General features: G+C 35.8%; 1 protein-coding gene across 8 annotated transcripts in view; it reads right to left on the bottom strand.

Annotated features, from left to right (window-relative positions):
• Positions 1 to 26,778, bottom strand: part of tns2a (tensin 2a) — a 58,878-nt gene extending 32,100 nt beyond the window's left edge. For 2 of the 8 annotated variants that reach the window (XM_058762358.1, XM_058762361.1), the window contains exons 1-3: positions 25,117 to 26,776; positions 2,460 to 2,565; positions 1,435 to 1,472 (exon numbers count right to left, since the gene is read on the bottom strand). In XM_058762358.1, the coding sequence (XP_058618341.1) occupies positions 1,435 to 1,472; positions 2,460 to 2,565; positions 25,117 to 25,230 (258 nt within the window). In that variant the 5' untranslated portion in view covers positions 25,231 to 26,776. Of the gene's footprint in view, positions 1 to 1,434; positions 1,473 to 2,459; positions 2,566 to 2,730; positions 2,797 to 15,108; positions 16,363 to 25,116 lie in introns of those variants that run through there. The other 6 variants (XM_058762364.1, XM_058762365.1, XM_058762360.1 and 3 more) reach the window with 6 other exon arrangements.

The following is a 26,778-nucleotide window of genomic DNA, read 5'->3' as shown; positions in this document are numbered from 1 at the left end:
TTTTTTTTTTTTAAATGTCATGTTCTCTAGAGAGGGTGGCCACTCTTCAATATGGCAACGCTGATGACTATCACAGCCAACATCGAGGGTTTTGAATGGTCATGACTGGTACAGGAACTTTTCACTGAACATATAAAACCAGACTAATCAAAAGATTGCTTTAGATGGGTAACAAAACACATGTAGTACCCTGGAAAATCAGAAAGCAGGATTCTGGGAAAATAAGTTGCTACTGTATATCCAAACTGTAGATATCTGAAGAAAAGTCTGTTTATGCATGAATCATGACAAATGATCAGTTAACCATTCATCAATCCACAGATTAAGCAGTGGGACAAATACATAATAAGATGTGATGCAGTAACAGATCTCACCCAGAACTGTGATAGCCTGTTGTGGGATTCGAACCTACAACCTTTCGGTTTACACCATTTACACTTTGATGCTTCTGCCTTGATTCTTAAAATTCAATAATTCATGAAAATCATTTTATGACTTGACTTAGCTGAAATTATGAAAAACAATAGTAATCATCAAACGGATTACTGTTTTGGGATTCAAACTTACAACCTTTCAGTTACCAGCCCAGAATTACAGTTGTACCACACAATTAAAATGAGTTGAATTGATCTTTGCAATCTGCAATGAAAATCAACTAATCAACTTTTAAAGCTACAAAAAACAGATATTTCGATTTTTTTTAAAATTAAAAATAAATATTTATGGCAAGCCAGTTTTTTTTTTTCAGAAAGTGAATTCTGTCTGGTAAAATGTACATTCTGAACCCTGATTCCACACAGTCACTGAAATGCATTCATGAAATGCACATAATCGTTTAACCTAGTCATTATAGGAACTCATGCCTGAAAATGATCCTATTCAGCAAGTGAGCTCAACTCCAAGCATGATACAGCTCTAGACAAACTGCCAGCTCTCTGTGTTGTAAAGAGCGTTTCAGTGGGTTGCGATTTGCTGATTGAATAACCATGTGGCATGTTAAACCACTCACTGTTTCTTTGCACATTGACCAAACTTTCGCCAGTGCCAAGGAGTGACGAATAAGGTTATATAAACCTTGGTATCACAGTAGTTACTCTATACAAGGTCAGCAACTATGAATAAAGCAAATAGCTTTACAGCGTGGCTTGGGACTCTAGATCCCTGGGTGCTCCTGTGGAGCCATGCCTGATATGGGTGTGCCAGCACTGGCATCCATTGGTCTTATCAATGAGTCTTTCACTACGGCTGTGTGGTGCTGGGGTGCGGCTGCCAACACTGCCGCCCCAACACAGGGAGGCCTTCAGTGCAGGAAACACAGAGAGAGAGCTAGCCTTTAAATACATAAACTCCCATTTTATACGCCCATGTTAATCTGAAGAGGGAGTGAAAGAGACATTGATAAATACATTATGACCTGATGAGAAATGTTCTTACCTTGGCTTCGCATTTCTTATGAGTGGCTGTTTTGCAGACTGTGGGCGGTAAAAAGAGGGAAATGTGTTGGTCAGGGAGGAATACTGAATAAGTCTGACATAGTTTCATAAGGCTGTAGTGGCATACAGGTAATCTTAGGGAATCCCCTTGGGAACAATAAGATGCGACATCATTTAATAATTTATGTGAGTTTGTATCAGGGATGAATAGTATTAAGATAGCATCTAAAATGTTTCTTCTTTTAATAATGATTATTAAAAATTATAAATCAAAGTTTAGAAAAACTACTTCAGAAAAAAAATACAATTGGTAAAAGTCTAGAAGTCCATAGAATAATGTTATGTTAGTATTATTTAAATACAAATTTAGTAGTTCTTAATATTTTGAATAAGCTTTTATTTCTATATTTTCCATTTTCATTTTATTTTTAGTAATTGTCATGTGCTTTTTTTGTTTATAAATTTTTTATTTAATTTTAATATTTCTATATAGATATATTTTTATCTCAGTTTTGTCTCAAGTAATTTTAGTACTTCAACAAACGTATTTATTAAATTTTTATGTAATTTACTTATTAGCAGTATTCCCGCTTTATTTCCATTACTGAAAATTATTTCTTATAGTTTAATAATTACCATAACATCATTGGCATGGAAAGATATGACGTTTTTTAGAGCTGTCAAAGTTAACTGCATAACTGGATTGGGATTCAGCATGAAAAAATACAAATACAAATAAATTGTAAATTTTAAAATTTGGTAATTTCTCTTCAGTATTATACTTAATTTAAAGATACTTTGAATTGATTTTTCTTTAGTACAGTAATATTAAAGTAAATTATCTAATTTCATAATCAACATGCTTTCTTTATAGAAGCATGCTTCTTCTCAGTATAAATTGCGAGACATATATTTTTTTAGACATAAACATATACATAAAGGGGAACATCATATTTGTGGGTCCTTGGCATCACAAATGTAAAAAAAAACCTGAGATAAAGGCTGAAATGGTCAGATGTTACTCACCTCGACAAAAAGAGCCCAAATTCTCCACGCTCTGCCTGCACACCCCACACTGCCGCTTCTTTTTGAAGGTCTTTTCTTTAAAGACGTGGGGCTCACCCTTCCCTGCCTGGAAAAGACAAACACATTTCAAAAAAGGCTTTGTATTTGACGCTAAACTCATGCTTCTCTCTCAATCACCGTCTGTAATCCTGTCATTTTGCCATTAGTTCAACATTTCTCTAATTAAATCTTCTCTTGCGTTCAGGTCTTCTGCTCAATTCCCTTCACTGACCTGAACTCTCCTCTGGATGTCAGGCCTCTGTCTCTCTTTCCATGTACAGCAGCTCATTTTTCAATGCTGAGAACAAAAACAAAAACCCGACAAATCCTTTTATCTGAAAGTGGCACATCTTGCGGTCAGAAACTTGATGAGGACGCTTTGGTTCACACAAACAACTCTACATAGCAAGCCCACTGTGTAGTGCTTGACTACGAAATACCTGACAACCACATATCCTCCTCAAATACTAATTTGTATGTTATCACTTCTGATTAGGTTCAAGACTAACAGACAGGACAACTCATCATGCAGCATGTTAGTACACTGGGTTTGGTTTGGTTTGGTTTTAACTCTGTATGACGTCCCACAGCAGAGCAGCATAATGCAGCTTTGTGTTTGGATATGCGTTTTTCCATTTGGCAGAGAGGTAGTGGGTTTTAGCACTCTTTTCCACTGTCTCTCTCTCTCGCTCTCTCTCTCTCTCTCTCTCGATCGACCCTGTTTGGACAGCTGGTGAGAAATGCAGCGTGTGCCCGTTAGGTGCCATAGCCACAGCTTCAATAAGCTGGCACCATCACATACAGCCACTGGAGTCCCTCACTCCACAACCATTGTCTTCAGCTACAATGGGCATCTCCAATGAATATATTCCTACAGAACACAATACTTGTGAAGGTGAAGAATCTTTTTTTTTTTTTTAATGTTTAATATATAAAACAGTTAGAAGTACTAATTACTAATTAAATTGGCCTCTGGATGATTAAACAAATGAAACAGGTGAGCTCTAAGCAAGAAACCACCTAGAACATGCTGCCACCCCCATGGCAACACTCTACCAACAACCCAAAATTTAATAACAACATATAACGCGCTAGCAACCATCCAAAATACTCAACTACCCAAATAAGAATTCTAGCAACCACTCAGAACATCATAACACATAGTAACACCCTAGCAACCACCCAGAACATCTAGTAGCACCCTAGCAACCTTCCAGAACATCATAACACATAGTAACACCCTAGCAACCACCCAGAACATCATAGCACATAGTAACACCCTAGCAACCTCACAGAACATCATAACACATAGTAACACCCTAGCAACCACCCAGAACATCATAGCACATAGTAACACCCTAGCAACCTCACAGAACATCATAACACATAGTAACACCCTTGCAACCACCCAGAACATCATAACACATAGCAACACCCTAGCAACCACCCAGAATACTCCGCTACCCACATAACCCTAGCAACCACCCAGCACATCATAACCACATAGCAACACCCTAACAACTATCATATTCTACACTTTCAGAACCTAGCAACCACACAGAAATGCACTAAAACACTTTATTTCATTAGCATACTGCACCTATATAGTTCTTAATAATGATCCTGTTTGATGTTAAAGACATTTTTTTAAATGTTATAATAAATAATTGGTTAAAAGGTAGCTGCTTTGGAACATCACTTGATGTCCAATGTAAAATCTGGGTCCTGAAGCAAAAGCAACTGAGAAGCAAAGGAACATTTGTAAGTGGTGTCAGTACAGCCTGTGCTCTCATCATTCATAACCATTTGTTCTTTGGCTGTACTGTGGCACAAGTCTTCTTCAGTATGACGAAGGTGGTTGAGAAATCTTAGCTGACCATAATTTCTTAATAAGAGAAACTCTTTCATTCACTATGAACAAACATCAGGATCAGCTGCTTCAGACTTTAGCAAATGCCCTGTAAAAGTGCCCCATGACAAACGTTATGTGTTATGCATTAAAGCGTCCCATTTAAACATCCACGGTTACTAAGAAAGCCCTCTTTCTGGATTAATCAAACAAGATCGTCTCATGTTATCCCTCTCAGAGATCTCGGCCAGATCACATTGATTTGCTTGGCTGCTCCAGGAGTTCAGTTTGCCCACCCAAATGAAAATCATCAGCTGCTTTTCCCTTTTCTTTTACAGCTCCTTAATGCTTGGATTTCCTTTCTTTCTTCTAATTTCAGCTTCAAGTTTTTCCCATGTTCACTCTATTAATTTTCCTTAACTTTAGCCAAGGGTCAATGACGTATAAAAGTGTCCACGATAAAGAAAATAAACACACATGTGCCAAGCTCCCAGATGTACTCTGTATTCATGCTGGTTTCACATGGTTTTTGAGAAACTTTTACAGTATATTATTTTCAAGAAAAGTTTCAATTTAATGGTTCTTTTAGTGACATTTTTATTACATTTAATGGCTTTTTTTATGTCAGATATTTTTCAAATATTAATAAATCAGTAAAGCAGTTTTGTTAAGTGATGTAATAACTGATGTGTAATAATTTACATATATGTATATATATGTGTATATATATATATATTTTTTTTTTTTTTTTTTTTTTTTAAGAAATAATAATGAAAAGGCATGACCCAAATTAGGGCCGTCAAAAATTTTTAGTTACATATTCTGGTAAACAATCAATAGAAAAAAGCAATTAATCACATATATTGATATTTGCTAAAATAATTTTTTTTTAAATCCCCAAATTCAGATAATACAAATATAACACATTACTCTGGCAAAAGTTGCTTTAAAAGTCCCATTTGTTTGATTTATTTATTAGTATACCATTGAACATATTCACTGGTCTACAGTATTTTGTCTAATTAATTGTACTACGGTTATATTAAACTAAAAGTTTAAGGTCCTTCAACTCGCATAATTACACTTGAAAAGCTTAAAAAGAAACCATTAAAGCCACCTGACAGAACCCAAATGTACTTGTCCTCTAATTCTGGCCTGCAAGTCAGTGTTTTTGTAATTTAGCCCTATTAAGCATAAAAGTGACCTTTCTCTGCACCCTAATTAGGTGAGCATAGAACGTACACTATAAAGCTTACCTTTCCACTGCTAAAGTCCACAAGGGTCAAGGACCCAAATGAAGAAATAATCAGCGCTCCATTACCTGCACTAAGTAACCCCACCCCCTTTAACCGAGTGTGCAAGATCAAGTCTCACAGGTCTGGCGCTCTCTGAGGTGTGACTGCAACACCCGTCAACAGACTAACCTACTGCCCGGCCGACAGTGTGCCAAGAGTGGCTAGTCAGGGTAGGGACAGCCCCCGGGGCACGGAGCAGAGACAAGGAGGGACTGTTCACTTAATTTTAGCCATCCAGAACAGCATGCCAAAGCTCTCCAGCAAAAAGGACAGCCTTTGAGAGAGAGAAAACCCTCCTTTTCAAACTCAAATGAAAGAACAGAAGAGGAATTGAACAGACAATCTGGATATAAACAGACAGAAATGACAGAAAGCGACAGGCAAGTCCGTATTTTGGGAGAAACGCACACCCACGTACCAATTTTCCCATGATTCTTCACCTCTGCACTTTCTTCTCTTCCATAAATAGCTCCAGCTTTAACAGATCCTCACATTGTGTGCAATATCCTGCAATGAACTGAACTTTGTGTTCCAGCCCAACTCAGTATATGCAAACTATGAATGGAAGCCCAACAAGAACATAAACACCGATTGACATTCAGGAGTCAATGACATATAAGAGTGTCCAGGAAAATGAAAAATACAACACGTGCCAAGTTGATAGAAATATACTCTTTGTATTCATGTTTGTTTCATATGGTTTTGAAAAACATTTATAACATTTTCAAGAAAGGTTTCAATTAAAAAAAAAAAAAAAAAGTTAAAGTAACAAATATCATGTGATATAATTATACATGCAATTATATATTCTTCTAAACAATTGTTATAGTTTTATAAATATTTTGAATCAGTGTTTATTTTATACTTTCAATTTGTTTTAATTTGTTTAATTTTGTTTTGTGTGTTTTAGTAGTTTTTTATGTCTACATAGTTTTTATTAATTATTATTTCAGTTTTGTTATTTTAGTACACCAAATTAAACTAAATGAAAATTTGAAATGTTGCCTTGACAACTAGATGAAATAACATAGGTTTTTATATTTTATTTTATTTTATGAATTTAAATGTTTATTTTTACTGCTTCTTACACCTTAAATCTTCTAATATTTTTAAAACATATATTTAAGTAAAAAATATCTGATAACTTAAATTATATAAATTAAATTAAATGTATAATAAATATATAATTTAAATATATAAATTCATAATTTGTCATATTTTGGGTTACATAATCACACCACATTACATTTGGCAAACTTTGCCTTGCCATAAAAATATAAAAATATCTGACATGACATTTTGACCTTGACGCATAAATGTCCTCTTTAAGATATCTCTTCTTGTCTTAATTGTATAATCTCTCCATTATTATTTGATATCATTTATAATTTTACAACCCGAATTCCGGAAATGTTGGGACGTTGAACAAAATTAAAACTAAAAGAATTTCAAATCACATGAGCCAATATTTTATTCACAATAGAACATAGATAACATAACAAATGTTTAAACGGAGAAATTACAATTTTATGCACAAAATGAGCTCATTAAAAATTTGATGCCTGCTACAGGTCTCAAAATAGTTGGGACGGGGGCGTATTTACCATGGTGTAGCATCTCCTCTTCTTTTCAAAACAGTTTGTCTGGGCATCGAGGTTATGAGTTTCTGGAGTTTTGGTGTTGGAATTTGGTCCCATTCTTGCCTGATATAGGTTTCCAGCTGCTGAAGAGTTCGTGGTCGTCTTTGACGTATTTTTAGTTTAATGAGCATATGTTGCTCTAAAACCTTTATTCACCTTTCAGCATTCATAGTGCCTTCCAAAACAAGCAAGCTGCCCGTACGTATGCACTTATGCACCCCCATACCATCAGAGATGCTGGCTTTTGAACTGAACGCTGATAACACGCTGGAAAGTCTCCCTCCTCTTTAGCCTGGAGGACACAGAGTCTGTGATTTCCAACAAGAATGTCAAATTTGGACTCGTCTGACCATAGAACACTTTTTCACTTTGAAACAGTCCATTTTAAATGAGCCTTGGCCCACAGGACATGACAGCACTTCTGGACCATGTTCACATATGGCTTCCTTTTTGCATGATAGAGCTTTAGTTGGCATCTGCAGATGGCACGGCGGATTGTGTTTACCGACAGTGGTTTCTGGAAGTATTCCTGGGCCCATTTAGTAATGTCAATGACAGAATCATGCCGATGAGTGATGCAGTGTCGTCTGAGGACCCGAAAAGCACGGGCATCCAACAAAGGTCTTTGGCCTTGTCCTTTACGCACAGAGATTTCTCCAGTTTCTTTGAATCTTTTGATGATGTTATGTAGATGATAAGATTTTTAAAGCCTTTGCAATTTGACGTCGAGGAACATTGTTTTTAAAGTATTCCACAATCTTTTTACACACTCTTTCACAGATTGGAGAGCCTCTGCCCATCTTTACTTCTGAGAGACTCTGCCTCTCTAAGACATCCCTTTTATAGCTAATCATGTTACAGACATGATGTCAATTAACTTAATTAGTTGCTAGATGTTCTCCCAGCTGAATCTTTTCAAAATGTCTTCCTTTTTCAGCCCTTTGTTTCCCCCGTGACAACTATTTTGAGACCTGTAGCAGGCATCAAATTTGAAATGAGCTCATTTAGTGGATAAAAGTGTAAAGTTTCTCCGTTTAAACATATGTTATGTTCTCTATGTTCTATTGTGAATAAAATATTGGCTCATGTGATTTGAAAGTCTTTTAGTTTTCATTTTATTCAAATTTAAAAAACGTCCCAACATTTCCGGAATTCGGGTTGTATGCTCCTCCCCAAAATATAAATAAAAAGAAACATATGCCAATCATATGAGATGGTATTCAAGTCACTGTATGTAGGAACTGATTTTTTTCATTTTTTAATTCATATAACAAATAAGAATCACATCACTGACCATTAGACTAATCAAAATGTGCCACTGAGACTCACATCCATTTGTCCCTGTAGTTGGAAGATCAGACTCTAGAAAGAGAAACCACTGCAGATTTGGTGGTGGAGCTTCTAGAATCTGGGCCTCAAAGGTATAAATCCAGCCCACAAACTGGAGAACTGCTCAAATCTCCATCCTGCCTTAGCCACAAATGTTCTCCAAATCAGTATGGCATTAATGTCCAGGGTGCCCCAAGCAGACAGTCCCTGCCATCCGTCTCCCGTAAGTCGCAATAAACAAAAAGCATCTGCGAATAACCACCTTATCAATCACAAAATCGTGCCTGCAACGATGGTGGTCCACCAACAGATGCTACCAATTACGATTTCAAATCATAGAGACAAAGAAACTTCGGCAAGCTGGCACAAACAACAATTCAAGAAAAAACAAATCTAACAGACTATTCAGAAGAATAAACATCAGTGGGGCTGGATGAAGGGAACGGAGATCTGAACTGTCCTCATGTGATGAGCCAATAAGGGAATATGTGAGCACCGGATTAACTGCTGCGATAACCTACACTTGCTGAAAAAGTGCTTTTAATGCCAGAGGAATTAGCTTTCCTGCCCAAAGAATTCAGAAGAGGTGTTTATAGTGGCGTTCGATGCAATGGCCATAAAAACCTGCCATTTTATTTTCATTGCAGATTGAAAGCCACTAGATTTTTACATTTTCTGTCTGTGCAAAACGCACAGCCGCAATACTAGAGGACAGTTGCTATGCAATTACTACACTGTCAAAAATATCCTGTTCAATTTATGCTAAAAAGCACAGCTGTGGCTGCCAGAAATGACAATGTAACAAAGTTTCAGCTATTACAGAATGGCACATTGGTACCTGTATATTTTGCAACTTAAAACTGTATACCAACCCGCTTGAATTATCAAAATCCACTTTGTGCCTCAAAATGTATTGATAACCACAAAAATAATACAGGTGATAAAACAGAAAGCCAAATAATAGGTTTATCACAAGAGGCATATCCATTAAAATATGGAAAACAAACTAATATATAGACGTTTCAGGGTCATACAAAGACAAAAGACCATCATGGTAACACACGACACTAAAATGCATAAAAATACATAAAATAGAAAACAAAACACCCTAATGTACTTTACAGATTAAAAAAAATAAAAATGTTGCTAGAGCATTAATATAAAGCGTTATGGGTGTTTGTTAAGTGATAACTTACTAGCTCAAGTCACAAAAAAACAAATCTCTATAAAATAATCGTCCTTAGTCAATTCATATTCTTTTTCAATGGGTCCCATGCATGTTTTAATACCTGAAAAAAGTCAGATCGCTTAGAAAAGTAAAAGCACATCTCTTTCCATCAAGCCTCATAGTTTTAGGCCTCATTCACATCTGCAGCACAGCATCCTGCTGAACGCACCAAACATTTAGGGTTAATAAAGAATGAGTATCTCAGCTGGGGAGTATAAAAAAGTGTTACAGGCCTTTTTCCTCACTGAGGGGTGGTAAAGGGAGAGCAAGGGAGTCGTGTGTGTGAATACGAGTGTGTGTTTATAAGTGAGTGTGTGTGTGCAGGGTGGGACAGGCACTGGAAGAACAGAGACTGCCTGTTCCAGTGATGAAGTCAGCGTAGCGCCATTACATACTTCCTGCGCTAATCAAATATGTCTCCATGACAAACAAACCCACAATGATCAACACAACACACGCAACATTCACAAACTATTTGTATTCATAATGAGCATGAAAACTATTCAACTACTAGAACTGGTCATCAAAAATCAAATATATTGAATACGGGACGCGTCCCGTTCCATGATGGTTACAGCCCTGCATCCTCAGGAAATGACGGACTAATCTGCACATCCTATTGTGTGAGTTATTATTTGCACTTCCTCCTGTAAGCCCGTCACACACTAAATCACACAGCAGTATATTAGTGTCAGACTGTTATCAAGAACTTACTCTACCGCACAATGTTGTTGTTACTAAATATAACCCAAGAGAAAGCCAAGGGAAAGTCAAGAGACTTTAAGGCCGTCCGATACAAAATATAAAGATAAAATAAAATCACGCACATGTATGTCTGATTACTCATCAGGAATTCCTGTGGTGTGACTTTTACGTGAACCTTCATGTCAGTAAACGTTCGCACACAATAATCTAACGGTGGAGGTTGGTTTCAGACTGTTATGATTGAGCATTTCAATATGAAACTTGAAACTTCAGAAAGAACCAAGTAAAACACACTAATCAGTGACCACACTCATTTTATGACTATACATAAATGGCTCAATATGCTTGTAAAGAAATCCCCCTGATTATGGCTTATATCACATAGTAATTACTTGCAACTTTTTTACTGCTCTAAAATCAACAGCATGAATTATTACAGTGTGTTGCTAAGTAGCACTTCTATTGTACTGCTCTCTTACACATCTATAACTCTTTCCGTGGGCTTTTCTATAAGTTAAACGGTATGATTCTCTTCAAGCAGACCAGTGTGATATAATAAGGTTTGCGTTACATCCGTTTTGTGTATTCAGGTGGATGCACTAAGCTGAAATAGTCCATGTGAGGTCTGATATTAAGTGACAGCAGTGTTGGGTAAGTTACTTTCAAAAAGTAATTAATTACAGTTACTAATTACATCATCAATATTGTATTTAAATTACTTTACTGATTACTCTGTCTGAAAAGTAACTTAGTTACTCAATAAGTAACTTAATTATTCAAATCGCCAATTAGGCTACATCTTAAAATCCCTATAAACCTTAATAGAAATTAAACTGTTTATTCTTTCAATTTGAGTCAAACATAGAATAGTTTAGCCTTTTAGCTTTAACACAACTTTAATACTAAAACATTTTTATAAAAAATGTTAACCATCTTTGGTTAACAAATATAAATACTCTGAAAATATCTGAATAACAAAAAAGCTTAAAAGTTAAACAATACATTTAAGTTTGGTAAGATGTTCAGGAAAAGCCCAACTAGTAAAATCCATACAGGTTTATGTAAAAATAACACGTTAACTAATGTAGGTAAGAATAAATGACAGAAATGATCTTCTCTGCTGAATAAAGCCGTGTCAGATCGCGCTGTTCTTATGAGGTAAATTCCTCATAGCAGGTCTTCTTTCAAAAATGATGAAAATTAGATGAATCTTGATTTTTTTTATTTTTTATCTATCTAGGTGTGGGCGTTTGCGTTGGGTGAGTGACCGTGTATACACACACGCACACACACAATGCATATTTTTCAATTAAAGACAGCATATGGATTTATATGGGCTGGTTTTGGTGCTTGACACCTTTTTATTGGTCATTTTGTGTTTCAAGAATAAGGTTAAGAATTATGCTATTAGTTAGCCTACTTAAATATAAAATGTTTTTCTCTATTTAACAGCATTACAATAGTGAAAGACGTCTTTCTGACCACGTCTCTTGCACGGCGAGATGTTGGACTCATGAAAAATAATCACTTTGTTTGTATTCACCAAAACTGATTTACTGAAGTCAAAACACGGACGGAATTGGCGATAGTGCGAGTAGAGCTCTGCATGGGCCTCAAATTTAGGCCCTGGTCCGGCCCGTGTCCGACAGCTTATCAGAATTACCGACCCGAGCCCGTCTTTTTTCTCCCCTTCTCCCAAAACAGCTTATACTACTGTTTCAGCTATTAAAATAGTTCAGTTTTGTATGTAATGGCAAAATTATTATATTTCGTTTCTTTTTATTTATTTTTTTTTTTTTTATTAACTTAATTTAGAAAAACGTTTGGAGTATTTTTGTTCGTAAATATAGATCATGTATAACGACCAAGCGGCCAGCGGCAGACAGTGAGCTGATCATAGCCTATGTTTGATCAATTTAGCCTTCTCAAATCATCACGACTTGCCTAAAATAAAATCTATAGATATACTAAAACAGTTCAAGCATATAACAATGTTTAAACGTTAAACCTGCGCTAATGTGCGCTAACATATCCAAATTTGTGCGGAGAGTGGAAGCTAAAGCGCGCTCTGCAGGACATGGAGGCACCAAGGAAATCACTTGCATTTTTATTTTTTTCGGTGGAAACAACTTAAAATAGCCTACGCCGTCATTTTATTTTATTTTTTTCCAATAAACGTAAGAGTAATACATCATTCGGAACTGTAAAGGGTCTACTTTTATTTGTGTGCACTCACAATATCAACAAAACGTTGTGCTTTTATTAAACAAAGAAAACATACATGATGCGCTTTCTGCCGTCTCATCTTGAACCGAAGCTGAGCGAATACCTCACAGACATGATAAATATATCTATAGAAAGCTTTAAATTATCACGTAACGAAATAAAAATGAAAACGAAAGCAAAAACTCTTATTATAATCTTAATCATAATCAATAAAGATGCATTTCTCTCTAAAGGCGCCTATATAATAAGGAGACTGCGAGTCAGGATCAGCAACTTCATCCTTGCGACACGGACTCAGAAAACATTAGTTTATTAGTAAATAATTTAAATAGGTCCTTACTATTTCCTGCGGACACATTCATGGTCATGTTTGCTGGGGCTTTGCGGCAAGCTTCAGCCTATTGCGTGCATTTGCGCTGAAGTCACTTGCTCTCGCTGCTGCTGCGGGACACTAAACACCGAGCCGCTCTCAGTCTCGGCAGCACGGTCTCGGCTAATACGAGACGGTTGGCAACCCTACTTATATGTATCTGAGTATTTAAGGTTTCTCTGTGAATCAGGGAAATCTGAAAGTAAATGAACCGGCGCGCGGAGGGTTAACGCCGCTGCATTCAGTTTTATCTTTAGATGGTGAATTTAGATTTCAAATTCAACATTGATTTTAGAACTGTTTAAATTATTTAGTGTATGTAACGCAAGTACTTTATAAGTAACTGTAATTAAATTACCTAAAAATTAACAGTAATCCCTTACTTTACTTTTTCAGTGGATAAGTAATTTAATTACAGTAACGCGTTACACCCAACACTGGTGACAGCTCATAGAAAGTGCATGAGAGAGAGAAACAGAGAGTGAAGTAATTATAATGTAGGTGGCAAATCATATCAACAAGCAACCAGCCTATTGAAAATTAAAGCTTCTTTTACATTCTTCAAATTGTGGTCATTTTTAATGGCTGTTTAGCTGTATTCAGAGCTGTACAGCAGAAGAACATCCTTCATTGACGATCTCACACCAAATCTACTGACTTGCAGCATTATATCCTCTTATTAGACTCTTCTTTTGCATTGCATTTTGCATTATCTTTCTTCTCACAATAATAATGACAGCACACTGATTTTCATGTAGCTGCTTCAAAACACACAATAATACTAACATACCTGTAATGCATATCCAAAATGCATGATATTACCATGGCAATAAACCATTATAATGTTTTCAATAGCAATAACACTTGCTTGGTATTATTATTTTTTTTAATTTAACACATTCATGACAGTGTTAAAATAATAACAAATTAATTTGAAAATGTATTTAATTTTAATAATTGTGTATATTTAAATATATATATATATATATATATATTTTTTTTGGCCACTGCCATGTTGAAAGAATGTGAGAGGCGAACATTCCTTTACCTTACTATAATTGACTTAAAAAAAATTAATAGTACAGGTAATAGTAATAGTAATAGATTCTCTTAATCGTTCCCCCAAAAAACGCTGTCTAGGTAGTAAGCTCACTATGCTTTGAGACACAGCCGTTGTCTCTAGTGAGGCGTTTAATGCATGATGACGCAGTAACTATTAGTTACCAGCTCGTGAAGTCATATGATGACTTTCTTTCTGCTCCAGTTTTCAGCGCAGTTTCACCCCTGGCAAAGAGTGGGAAAAACCAAGGTACGCACTTCCTTAGACTTTCATCGACGACATAACGCAACAAACATACACACTCAAACGCTGGTTTCAAATTAGTTCTTGCCAGACTTAATTAGCAGAGTGATAAAACTTTTAAGAGTTTATGAGGTTTTCATTTGTGGTTATGCAAGGCGTGTAATCACTGTCCCTACAGAAAGAGAACGAGACTTCGCTCATGCTGCTGTTATGCATCTGACATTATTCATGAACATGGAAAGCGTGGACACTGACACAGCAGCAGCAATACCAGCGATTTCCATTTAAAAGCACATACATCTTATACAAGAGTATTTATTTACCATGTAAGACAACAGTGTGCTGTAAAGCTCAGATCAGATACAAAACTACTGTATCATATTTACAGTTAACATGTAATATTTACAGTTATAAACACAAACTAGAATATTTTTTCTCACAAGCACTCACCTATAGGATGCTCTAATACATAAGAGAGGAAAACAACATATCAGATCAATGTTGCGCCTAACATATTATTTGCATAACATACATGCAATAGCATTTAATGTAAATAATTTCAATACATTAACACTAAAGAGATCTAATCACAGCTCATTTTTATGTCCATTTCTTTACATTCAGGACATGTAATCTTAGATCCATACTGAATGAAAATACTTTACCTTGCTCATGTTTTTGGAGAATATTCCAGCTAAAAAAGGTTTCCTTAAAGATTTCATGGGCTACATTCCCAATGAGTCAATGGAGTGGCACTCGACTACTGATGGAGTTGTTTTCTTTACTCTCACTAAACTCATAGTCTGGCAGTGGGAGGAGCTACAGAGGGAAAAGAACACTGTGGAATGTTGTTACTGGAAGCAAACTTTTCTGATTGGCGGCATCCTGAAGAATCGATAGCTGATTGGATGGAACGCAAATTAGAAGCGCCTGCCTTTATGAATGTAGCGCTGGTCTATAACATATCTTTCACTGTAGCATCACTTTCAAAACCATATGCGTTTAGATATTTAGCTCATTTTGCTTAGAATATTTACATGTTTAATTAAGAGTTAATTTTATCATCTACCTGCCATATCATATATTATGTTACATTTATTATTATCTCTTATTCAGCAGGAAACTAACACGGGCATTAAACTTCGCAAAACAAGTTTAGTTAATTATGGAATTAAGTAATACATTATCTTGTTTCTTATATGCATTAGACAGATTTTATTTATTTTTAATGATCAATTTATTCTTACTGTCTCTACAATAATAAATAATAAGCCAGAAAATAGTTTGAAAATCAGTGTAATGCATATTTGTCCGCCAAAAAGTGGAACTTTGAAAGAACTATTGAAAGCACAATAGTGACATCAACTGGTCATATGTGGAGTTACATCTGCAGGCGCGTTCACAAGACATTTCACAAGCAAAGCTCACTAAGTATTATTTAAACGTCCTAAATGTCGCTTTTGATACATTTTTGAAAAGATGCAAGTTCCAAACACAATAAAAAAAATGATAAAGCACCTTCAGCTAGGCCTTATATCAAACACCCCAGACTTAATGTTGAAACGGACAAATTTGTTCCTCATTGGGTTTTGTTTTCGCCAATTAAGAAACATTTTCAAACACTACATGATTAAAATGAATGGCCACAAATCTTAGTGATGAATGCAGTCCATCTGTCCACGAGCAGAATAAACAGAAATGTGCTCTGTGGAATTGCACAGCCAAGTAAATGTGGCTTCAAGCAATGAAGCCCCATACAAACACCTTGTGATATGTGGCAGTGATTAATGCTTTCATGAAATAAGTTCCGTATAAACACAAGAAACACAGAAAACATTACGACTGATATGTTAAACATCCAAATGCATATAAATCAAAGCAATGTATTATTGAATGTAAGTGAATGTTTGTGAAATGTCTGAATTGGAAACGGAATAAAATGTGGAATTATATATATATATATATATATATATATATAATAAAAAAAATATTAAAAAAATCGGTATGATCAAAGAAGGCTGTGAAAATTAATCTGCATTGTTAATCCTTTTGATCTTTTATTAAAAAAAAATTCACAAAAATCTAACCTTTCATTGGATAATAAGAATTTAAAATGGGGGGAAATATTATGAAATAAATGTTTTTCTCAAATACACGTTGGACACAATTACTGGCACCCCTAGAAATTCTTATGAGTAAAATATCTCTGAAGTATATTCCCATTCATATTCACAATTTTGAGCACTCCAGGGTGATTATGAACATGAAATTATCCAGCCATGGCTTCCTGTTTCACAGAAATATAAATAGGAGGGAAAACAAAGCCCAAATTCCCTTAATCATCCCTCACAATGAGAAAAACCAAAAGAATAGATTTCTGATGTGCAGCAAAAGATAATTGAGCTTCACAAATTAGTGAAGTGGCTTTAAGAAAAGAGCTAGAGCAGTGAAAATTTCCATTTCCACCATCAGGGCAACAATTAAGAATTTCCAATCAACATAAAATGTTACGAAACTGTCTGGAAGAGGACGTGTGTCTATATCATCCTAATGCACGGTGAGAAGGAGAGTTTGAGTGGCCAAAGACTCTCCATGAACCACAGCTGGAGAATTGCAGAAAATAGTTGAGTCTCGGGGTCAGAAAACCTTAAAACAAATTGTCAAACAGCACCTACATCAGCACATGTTGTTTGGGATGGTTTCAAGAAAAATTCTCCTCGCTCATCAAAAAACAAACTCCAGCATATTCAGTTATCAGACACGACTGGAACTTCAAATGGGACTGGCTTCTATGGTCCGATGAAACTAAAAAATGAGCTTTTTAGCAGCAAACACTCAAGATGGGTTTGGTGAACACGGGGATAAAAAGTACCCCATGTGTACAATGAAATATACTGCTGTATTTTTGATGTTGTGGGTCTATATTTCTGCTGGAGGTCCTGGACATCTTGTTTAGACGCATGGCATCATGGACTGGAATAACAACAGATAAAAAAATCAATAAGTGACCGACTCTGTATAGAAATCTTATAATGGGCCATGTTTGGATCTTCCAACCGTACAATAATCCAAACACAGACCTGACACAAAACCAAGCTTCTGCTGGCCATTCCAGTCCTCTGACCTGAACCCTGTAGAAAATGAGTGGTGAACTGAAGAGAAGAAGCACCAACATGGAGCTGGGAATCTAAAGGGTCTGGAGTGATTCTGGATGAAGGAATGGTCTCTGATCTCTTGTCAGGTGTTCTCTAACCTCCTCAGGCATTATAGGAGAAAATACAAAAAATATTGAATAAAAGGGTGCCGTTAATTGTGGCCAATGTGTTTTAGAGAAAAACAATTTTTAAACTATTTTTGTTGATTATACTGAGATGTACTGTGCTGTTTAAAAACAGACGTTGGAAGACAAAACCAGGGTACTTATAGAAGAATGATTATGTGGTTATAAATATGTTTTGACTTTTTATTAGACTACTTCTAGATATACTGCCATATCACAAAACATAAAACAAGAAGATAAGAGGTGTTTGAAGTTAATCAATGTAGAGATGAAATGCAAGAAAACAAAGTAGCCTACATGGGGAACAATATGGGAAGGAGAGGGAAGGGAGAGGGAAAGAAAGAGAAAAGGACAGAGAAAGCATGAGTATCAGGTGGGGAGGGGAAATTATACAATCCAATTAAGGAGAGTGAGAGAGTAAGGCTTGTTGAGAAAGGGTAAAGAGAGACGTGTGTAGGACACACAGGCCATGGGAGAGTGTGTGCAGACAGGATGTGGAAGGCACATGGTTGGGGAGAGAGGGGCCCTCCAGCAGGCCGACTGTGAACATTAGAGAAGCACGTCCCGTCCCACTCACCAAACCATGTGCATACAAATTTATACTGTTTACAGAACCAGCGGAGAGAGACTTCTTTGTCTAGAACTCATGTTTAATAATTAAAAATAGAACTGCATTTTTCTGCATTTCCTATATACCTGCTCTCTCTTTTCCATCTCTCCCTGTTCCAAGGTTTGGGATTTAAACAAACCCACAGCACATTACTTTTTGGCAAGTAACTCATCCCATATGTTGGTGCTATGGACATGAGAGATGCCTCAAATCATGCGGCATGTGGAGGAGAGGTGATATTACTTTAATCAGACGTATGCTTTTCACATGACAGATGATAATTAGGGGAAATATATTGACATCTATTATATATTATCAGTATATTATTTCCAAATGGTTTGAATGATTTAACAATTTAAAAAATACTGGAAGACGTTTGTAACAAAGGTAAAACAATAAAATCTATGCACATTTGAAAAGTAGTAATAAATAAATGTAAAAATGTACAACTCATATTAAATTCAAGGAATTGTAACTGTCATTTCCTTACAAAAAAAGCTGAAATCTTTCACTTAAAATCAACTGGTTTTATAAAAATGCCTGTAATAGAAGAAACATCCAATATTTACTCTGATTTGTATGTGTTTTTTAATGAAACGCTGAATCATTATAGAGCTTACATGAAACTGACGCAGAGGAAATTCAGTTTTCAGGTGATATTAACTTATTTTTCTCATATTTATCATCAAGCTCTTCATTGGCACGGTTTTCTCCTTAGTAAAGAAGTAACTAACTTTGATGTTATGATGTTAAAATGAAAATGTCAACAAGAGATTAATTAATTCTAAATAGTTAAAACAAATTATATGATCATACAAATTATTTTTGCAGTCATTTCACTCAGCTTTAATAATAAGTTTTAATGTCAAAATGTCATTTTAAATAATTTAAATTACGATTTTAAAATACTGAAATATTTGTCAGGGGTAAAACAATAAAATCTATACATAAATACAAATATTAAATTGATCAAAGGTGACAATAAAGACATTTATATTATTAAAAAAAAAAACCCAAAAAATGTTTTTGAATAAATGCTGTTCTTTTTATTCATCATGAAAAAAGTCTCAGTTTCCACAAAATATTAAGCAGCACAACTGTTTTCAACACTAATTGTAATAATAAGTGTTTTTTGAACATGAAATCATCATACAGCATATTAGAATGATTTCTGAAGGATCATGTGACACTAAAAACTAGAGTAATGAAGCCTACAATTCAGCTTTGCATCACAGGATATATTCAAATAGAAAACAGCTATTTTAAATTGTAATATTATTTCACAGTATTCCTGTTTTACTGTATTTTTTATCAAATAAATGAAGCCTTAGTAAGCACGAAAGACCCCAAACTTTTGTGGACAAAAAGTGAGAAGGAAGAGTGAAAAAAGGTGCAACTGGAAGAGAGTTGGCTGTGGAGAAATGGAGCAGGATCATTACTCACAGACAGCCCCCCCAGCTGTGGAGGTGGAACCGTGTGTCAATGGAGCCACGTTTCTGCCGCACAGAGGAGACCTGTGTTACCGCAACACCTAAAATCACTCAGAATAACAAAACAGGAAGTCCCGGATATTTAGAAACACCTGTGGCCAAGTCAACACATACACTTTTACATCTTAGGCCCTTTTCAAATGAATGCATGCTTTGGAAACACAAATTTGCCGTGTGCTGATGTAATGTTGACCAACAGTTTTGGGTGGAATGTTTGAGGGAGAACACAAACATTATTTGAAAAAGAGGATGCTGAGAGAGAAAGAAAGAGAGAGATGAGAACATGCAGAAAGAGGAAATGGAGGGAGGGGTGAGCGCAGGAATGATTGCGTACAAAAGAGCCAAGCGCTGATTAAATACAGCTGTGGAGGGAGAGAAATAGATGATGGAGATAGAGTAGAGAAAGGGAGGAGACTGAGGCAGGATGGTGAGGAGGGGATGGAGGGGGGGGGGATTCAAAGAAAGGGGCGTGCTAGAGATGAGGAAAAGACAGAGAAAGACAAAATCTGAAGACACAGGAATGGGTCCACTTTTGTGGACTTTTAGAAAACAAACTTGCTAAAACACTTAATTGTTTAATAAAATGAACATAAATGCTGTCATTTTTGTTATTTTTATGAAAGCCATAATCATTTTCACCACAGTGTCATTTCCATCACATCTCAAATCATGTCTTGTGATTAATAGACTTATGTCGTGGAAATGACATTTTTTACATCTTTCAAATAAAATACAGACTCCTGTGTCTTGCTAACAGATAGCAATTCTTGTGAAAAAAACCAAAACATAAAATACACTTTTTTTTATTTGACAACAGTGCTTGACTGGCAATGACACACAATAAAATGTTTATCCTGATTTTCTTTTTCTTTAACATCATCATGTCTAATATTTCATCTCAAGTTCTTCACTGGCACTTTTGTCTATAAATGAGTATATTAACCTTTGATAAAACAGTAATTGTCAAAATTATGATGAAAAGTGAACAGAGGGAATAAATAATAACAAAATAAATTCTAAATATAAGTATTAGTTCACTCTGTTTTCATTATTTAAAAAATGGTGTTAAAATGTAATATTTTAGAATGGATTTTAATATTTCATATTACAATTTTTACAATATTAATATTTTAAACATTTTAAGAAGTCTGGGTATGAGACAAATATAAAACAACATTTATGCATGAAGGCATTTTAAAACTATTAAAAAATAATTTACATTTTTTTTTACCATAAAAAAAGCTGAAATTTTTATACAAAAATGACTGTAAGGCAGAAGAAACACAGAATATTTAAAGTGATTGTTATGTGTTTTATGAAACGCTGAATCATATCCCTCTTCTCATTCTCTGCCCATTTCCCAACTCGCTCCCAAAACATTTACAGCACTGCACAAACTGCAGCGGGCAGATGTCAGGGCGGTATTCCGAATGGTGAAGGAAAGCAAACAGAGAGCAAAGAGATTTCAGACAAAATTTGTTTTTATGACCCCAGAACACTGGGGCTTTGATGAAGTGGCACTAAAAGGACAGGGATGGCTTTCCTTTTCCTTTCAAGTGTTTCCAGTTCACATTCCTCATTGCACACAAGATTTTTCTCATGTTCTCTCACTACACACACATCCTCATTCTGTCAGAGTAACACCCTGATGTCTGACCATGTCCTCCTGAGAATACTCAGATAGTTACATGCTGTAGGTATGTGTAATACAGCTTTACAGAGCTTGATTTCAAATGAGAATAAGGGAATGTGATCCAGAATTCCAATGTATCCAATGTGAGCAAAACTTGTTATGCAGTTACTACACCCCGGTGTTCTGGGTGGTTTCAGTTGCCTAAATTGTAATTAAGATTGCTCAGAAATGTAAAAGTTTTGGTATGTTTGTGTTGATGTTTTAATATTTATGTGCATGTTGGGATCGGTGGAAGAAATGAAAACATGTTTATGTCCCTGTATGTGCTTTATACCAGCAGCATGCATGAGTGTGTGTTCCTGGGAAAAACAGAGCCTATTTATACATTGACCAGGCATTTTCCTGTGCGGTGTTTATAGTGGATGCCTGTGGATTATGGCTGCAGTAAACTAGCACTTGTTAAAGTTTCTGTCATTCCATGGATATTCTAGGAATATACCATAATTCCCAAAGAGCGAAGATAAACAAAGTGCGTAGTTTGTGAACAACTGTGATTTTAGATTGCAGAGAAAAATGGAAACTCAAATGCACATAATGCACAGCAGTTTGCTGGATATTAATTAGAACTAGCAATGGACTGAAATAATGCTCTTAATAGAAATTCATCACTAAAAAATATTTGATTAATCAAGGGTTTGGTAAATTTTGCTCAAAGGAGCCTGTCACAACTTTTGAACAACAAACAAAAAACATTTTGAAAACAAAACAAAAAGACAAAATAAAACAAATAAAATGAAACAAAACAAGATAAAATTAAACAAAAACAAAATTAAAATAACTATAAATAAAACACGACAATAAATAAAACAAACAAAAAACAAGAAAAAACAACAGACAATAAAAAAATTCAAAGAAACAAAATAAAACAAAACAAAATTAAGAATAATAAAACAAAAGACGAAAAACAAAACAAAACAAAATTAAAATAAATAAAAAATAAATAAAAATAAATAAAATAAAATAAAATAAAATAAAATAAAATAAAATAAAATAAAATAAAATAAAATAAAATAAAATAAAATAAAATAAAATAAAATAAAAATAAATAAAAAATAAATAAAATAAAATAAAATAAAATAAAATAAAATAAAATAAAATAAAATAAAATAAAATAAAATAAAATAAAATAAAATAAAATAAAATAAAATAAAATAAAATAAAATAAAATAAAATAAAATAAAATAAAATAAAATAAAATAAAATATGGCTTTAGGTGCAAGTCCTAGACCAAAGTTCATATTCACCAAACCCAAGTTCTGTTCCAGGTCAAAGTGAGCATCCAGAAGTATAGCTCTCCCTCAGAGACCAAGAAGAATGACACAGAACGTAAGACAGCCTGGAGACCTCACAGACTGATAAGACAGAGACTGGAATGAAGCCTTGGTATTCGTCACACTAAGACAATAGCAGCTCAGAGAGGACAAGATTCTGACAGGCTAAAGCCTCTCTTTGTTAAATTACAAAAAACAATAAATAGCCAAGAGCAATGAATAATGCAATCTGTAATGAAAGGACACAATGATTGATTTGGTGTGAAGAGTAAGTAATGCATCGGTGCAGCTTAGTGGTTAAGGATGTGAAGGGTCGTAGGTTCAGATCCTGCGAGGGTTGATCTATGAAGCCCTTGACTAAGACACCAAAACTTTGGTTGCTCCACTGGGGCTTAGAAAGCATCAGCTAAATGTCAGATTGCTTAGTTAGATAGCATCATAAAAGAGTTATATGCTTGCATAACACAGTGTTTCATTATAGTCTCATCAGCAGACCAAAATCCTCCTATACGTGACATGATCATACACTGATTTAGGAGTATTACCATTAAACTCTGCAACCACAGCAAAAGAAAAGTAACTAGCCTGGTATTAAAATGAAAAATGTCTGTAAAAACAAACATTATGGTTACAATAGTAGGAGGAAGCATTCAAAATAAACCACAGCCTTATGCAAGTTTGCTATTAAAATATCAACGGGACAGTGGATGGACTCTTTTACAGTCCCATACTGACAAGACTAAAATGTGTGTGTGTTTGGCCACAGATGACGGACCTGCGGCGAAATATTAAAGTGGCATGGCTGAATAACTGCTGAGAGAGACATATAATGATTCCCAGGCCTGCTTCACATGATCAGCTACAACTTTGTGACGTCATACAGAGGGCTCGAAGTTCCCACGCTGCACTACACGTGAACGAGCCTCGGGGACCAGACCATTATAGACTTTCACTCTCAGGCATGTAAACACACAATCAAGCCCTCCTCAAGTTTTCCATCCCTTCTTTGTCAGTGTCAACAATCAGGGAGACATTGTTACTCCAGAACACACACGCTCATCCTCACAAAAGATCTGAACAAACCCCTAATCCGAAGTATTTAGCTCTAGCATGTAACTCATCCCACATTCTGTTTGTGTTACGGATATGAATGATACATCAAATCATGCTGCTTTTTGAGGAAAGGTGAGATATTTCTTTTCTAAGGGACCAGATTTTGAATTTTTTTTATTTTAAGGTCTAGTTCTCACTATTAACTACAACTTTTGTCTCAATAAACTCCTAGTTTGCTGCTTATTAATAAGGTAGTTGTTAAGTTTAGGTATGGGGTAAGATAAAGGGATGGTCATGCAGAATAAGGCATTAATATGTGCTTTGTAAATACTAATAAACAGCCAATATGCTAGTATTGCATGTTATAATATGCATGCTAATAGTGAGAATTGGTTCTTAAAATAAAGTTTTACCGATTTTCACATTGTGTACAATAAAATGGGTGAAAAACATCCCATAGACTTATTATAAACCAAAGGAGGGATCTAAGTCATATCCAGCATAGAAAAATTCAGACATTTAGAGGTGGGCTATTTTGCCTTGGGGTTACATAGAATACCTTAACAACCATGCAGAACACCGTAGCAACCACCAGAATACCCAAGTAAAACTCTAGAACACCCTAGCAAGTATGTACAAGAGGAACCATCAAAAGTACCATAGCAATCAAAAAATGATTAATAAAAACATATGGTCAGCTGAAGACTCACCAGTTTTCGGAGAACTTGACCAAGAGACATATCACAAAATTTGCAAAAAATATATTTTGCTAAAATTAGAAATAAATAATAGGGAACAGACACTGTCTTTCAAAGAACAATTACAAATAGCATAGCAACCACACAGAATACATTAACAACCACTCAGATCATCTTATTAGCCACTGAGAATACCCTAGCAACCACGCAAAATACCCTAGCGACCCCCAATAATACCTAAGCAAGTTCCAAAATGTGTACAAATCTTTTTTTCAATAACATGATAAACACATGAAAAAACAAACCAAGAATAAAACAGTTCTAGACCCTCTATATGTACCAAGCATGTAAGTGCACAACATATACGTAGGCTAATTGCAAATGCATCCTATCTGGTGCTGTCCTGCACTACAAAAGAATAACTTCACTCATAACAACAACTTGCGTAACTTCTAACTGACCCCAGCTCCTCACATGGGTTTCACCACAAACAGAGTCTTAATCTTTCGACACTGAGGCACACAAGTAAACATGTTCTCGGAACTCTTCACCTGTAAGTGAATTCTGGAAGTACCCACCTTGGTCAGCCTCATGTTTCCCCTGGATTTTGCTCTCTCCCTCCTTAAAGACCCTCTCACTGGTACCGGATCTGGCTCGTCCCCACAGCTATCCGCACTCAGGGCACAACCCATATAGAGATCTGGACCCTGCTGGTCCGTCTCTCCACACTCGCTCTCACTGGATGAGGTTTCCCGAGCACACAAGAGCAGCTGTTTTTGTCCGCTCACTCGAGGCCCTTCCCCTTTTCCTGGCTTTCATTCAAACACACACACATGTTCGCCAGTTCACACTCATCTGTCTCTCGTGAGCACACATATGTAAACAAAGGTGAGAATATGCCCATTAAATCAAAAGTCTATTAGCACTCTGAAAGCAGCACGCGCACGGTCAGCCAAATGTACACAACTCACAAGCCAACATCCAGAGTATATCAGCCCCCACCCCCTACTTTTCCCAGAAACACACACACCATTGTGCTCAAGTTCTCTGTCTTTCAGACTGTAAACAGACATATGCTGACTTCTTTTTTACCTTCTTAACTGAGATTATGCTATGCATTTTTTACTTAATTGCTTATTTTTAGTGTTAGGAGAACATCAAATGATGCCTTAAATCATGCAGGTTGTGGGAAAAAGGTGTGCTAGTACTTTTCTAAAGAAAAAGATTTATGAATTTCATCAGGTGGACAATAAGATGGGGAAAAAGTCCCATAGATGTACATTAAAGCCATATATAGATAGCATAATGTTATAGAGACTTTGAAAACCCTAGCAATCACCTAACAACTTGCAACCATCCTATCATCCTCCCAGGACACCCAGGTAATCACTTAGCAACACCCTATCATCCAGACATGACACCCAGGTAATCCCTTAGCAACACCTTATCATCTACCCATGACATCCAGGTAATCACTTAGCAGCACCCTATCATCCACCCAAAACACCCAAGTAATCCCTTAGCAACACCTTATCATCTATCCTTGATACCCGAGTAATCACTTAGCAACATCCATACAATCCACCCAAAACACCCAGGTAATCACTTAACAACACCCTATCATCCACACGACACCCAAGTAATCACTTAGCAACACCTTATCATCTACCCATGATACCCGAGTAATCACTTAGCAACACCCATACAATCCACTCAAAACACCCAGGTAATCACTTAACAACACCCTATCATCCACACATGACACCCAGGTAATCCCTTAGCAACACCTTATCATCCACCCAAAACATCCAGGTAATCACTTTGCAACACCCCATACAATCCACCCAAAACACCCAAGTAATCACTTAGCAACACCTTATCATCTACCCATGATACCCGAGTAATCGCTAGCAACACCTAATCATCTACCCATGATACCCGAGTAATCACTTAGCAACACATTATCATTCACCCAAAACACCCAAATGATCACTTAGCAACACCCCATACAATCCACCCAAAACACCCAAGTAATCACTTAGCAACACCTTATCATCTACCCATGATACCCGAGTAATCGCTTAGCAACACCTAATCATCTACCCATGATACCCGAGTAATCACTTAGCAACACATTATCATTCACCCAAAACACCCAAATGATCACTTAGCAACACCCCATACAATCCACCCAAAACACCCAAGTAATCACTTAGCAACATCTTATCATCTACCCATGA

Source organism: Onychostoma macrolepis, chromosome 23 (genome assembly GCF_012432095.1).
Source record: "Onychostoma macrolepis isolate SWU-2019 chromosome 23, ASM1243209v1, whole genome shotgun sequence".
NCBI classification, from domain to species: domain Eukaryota; kingdom Metazoa; phylum Chordata; class Actinopteri; order Cypriniformes; family Cyprinidae; genus Onychostoma; species Onychostoma macrolepis.
Note: the sequence above shows the minus strand (reverse complement) of the source record. Positions and strands in the feature narration are given on the sequence as shown.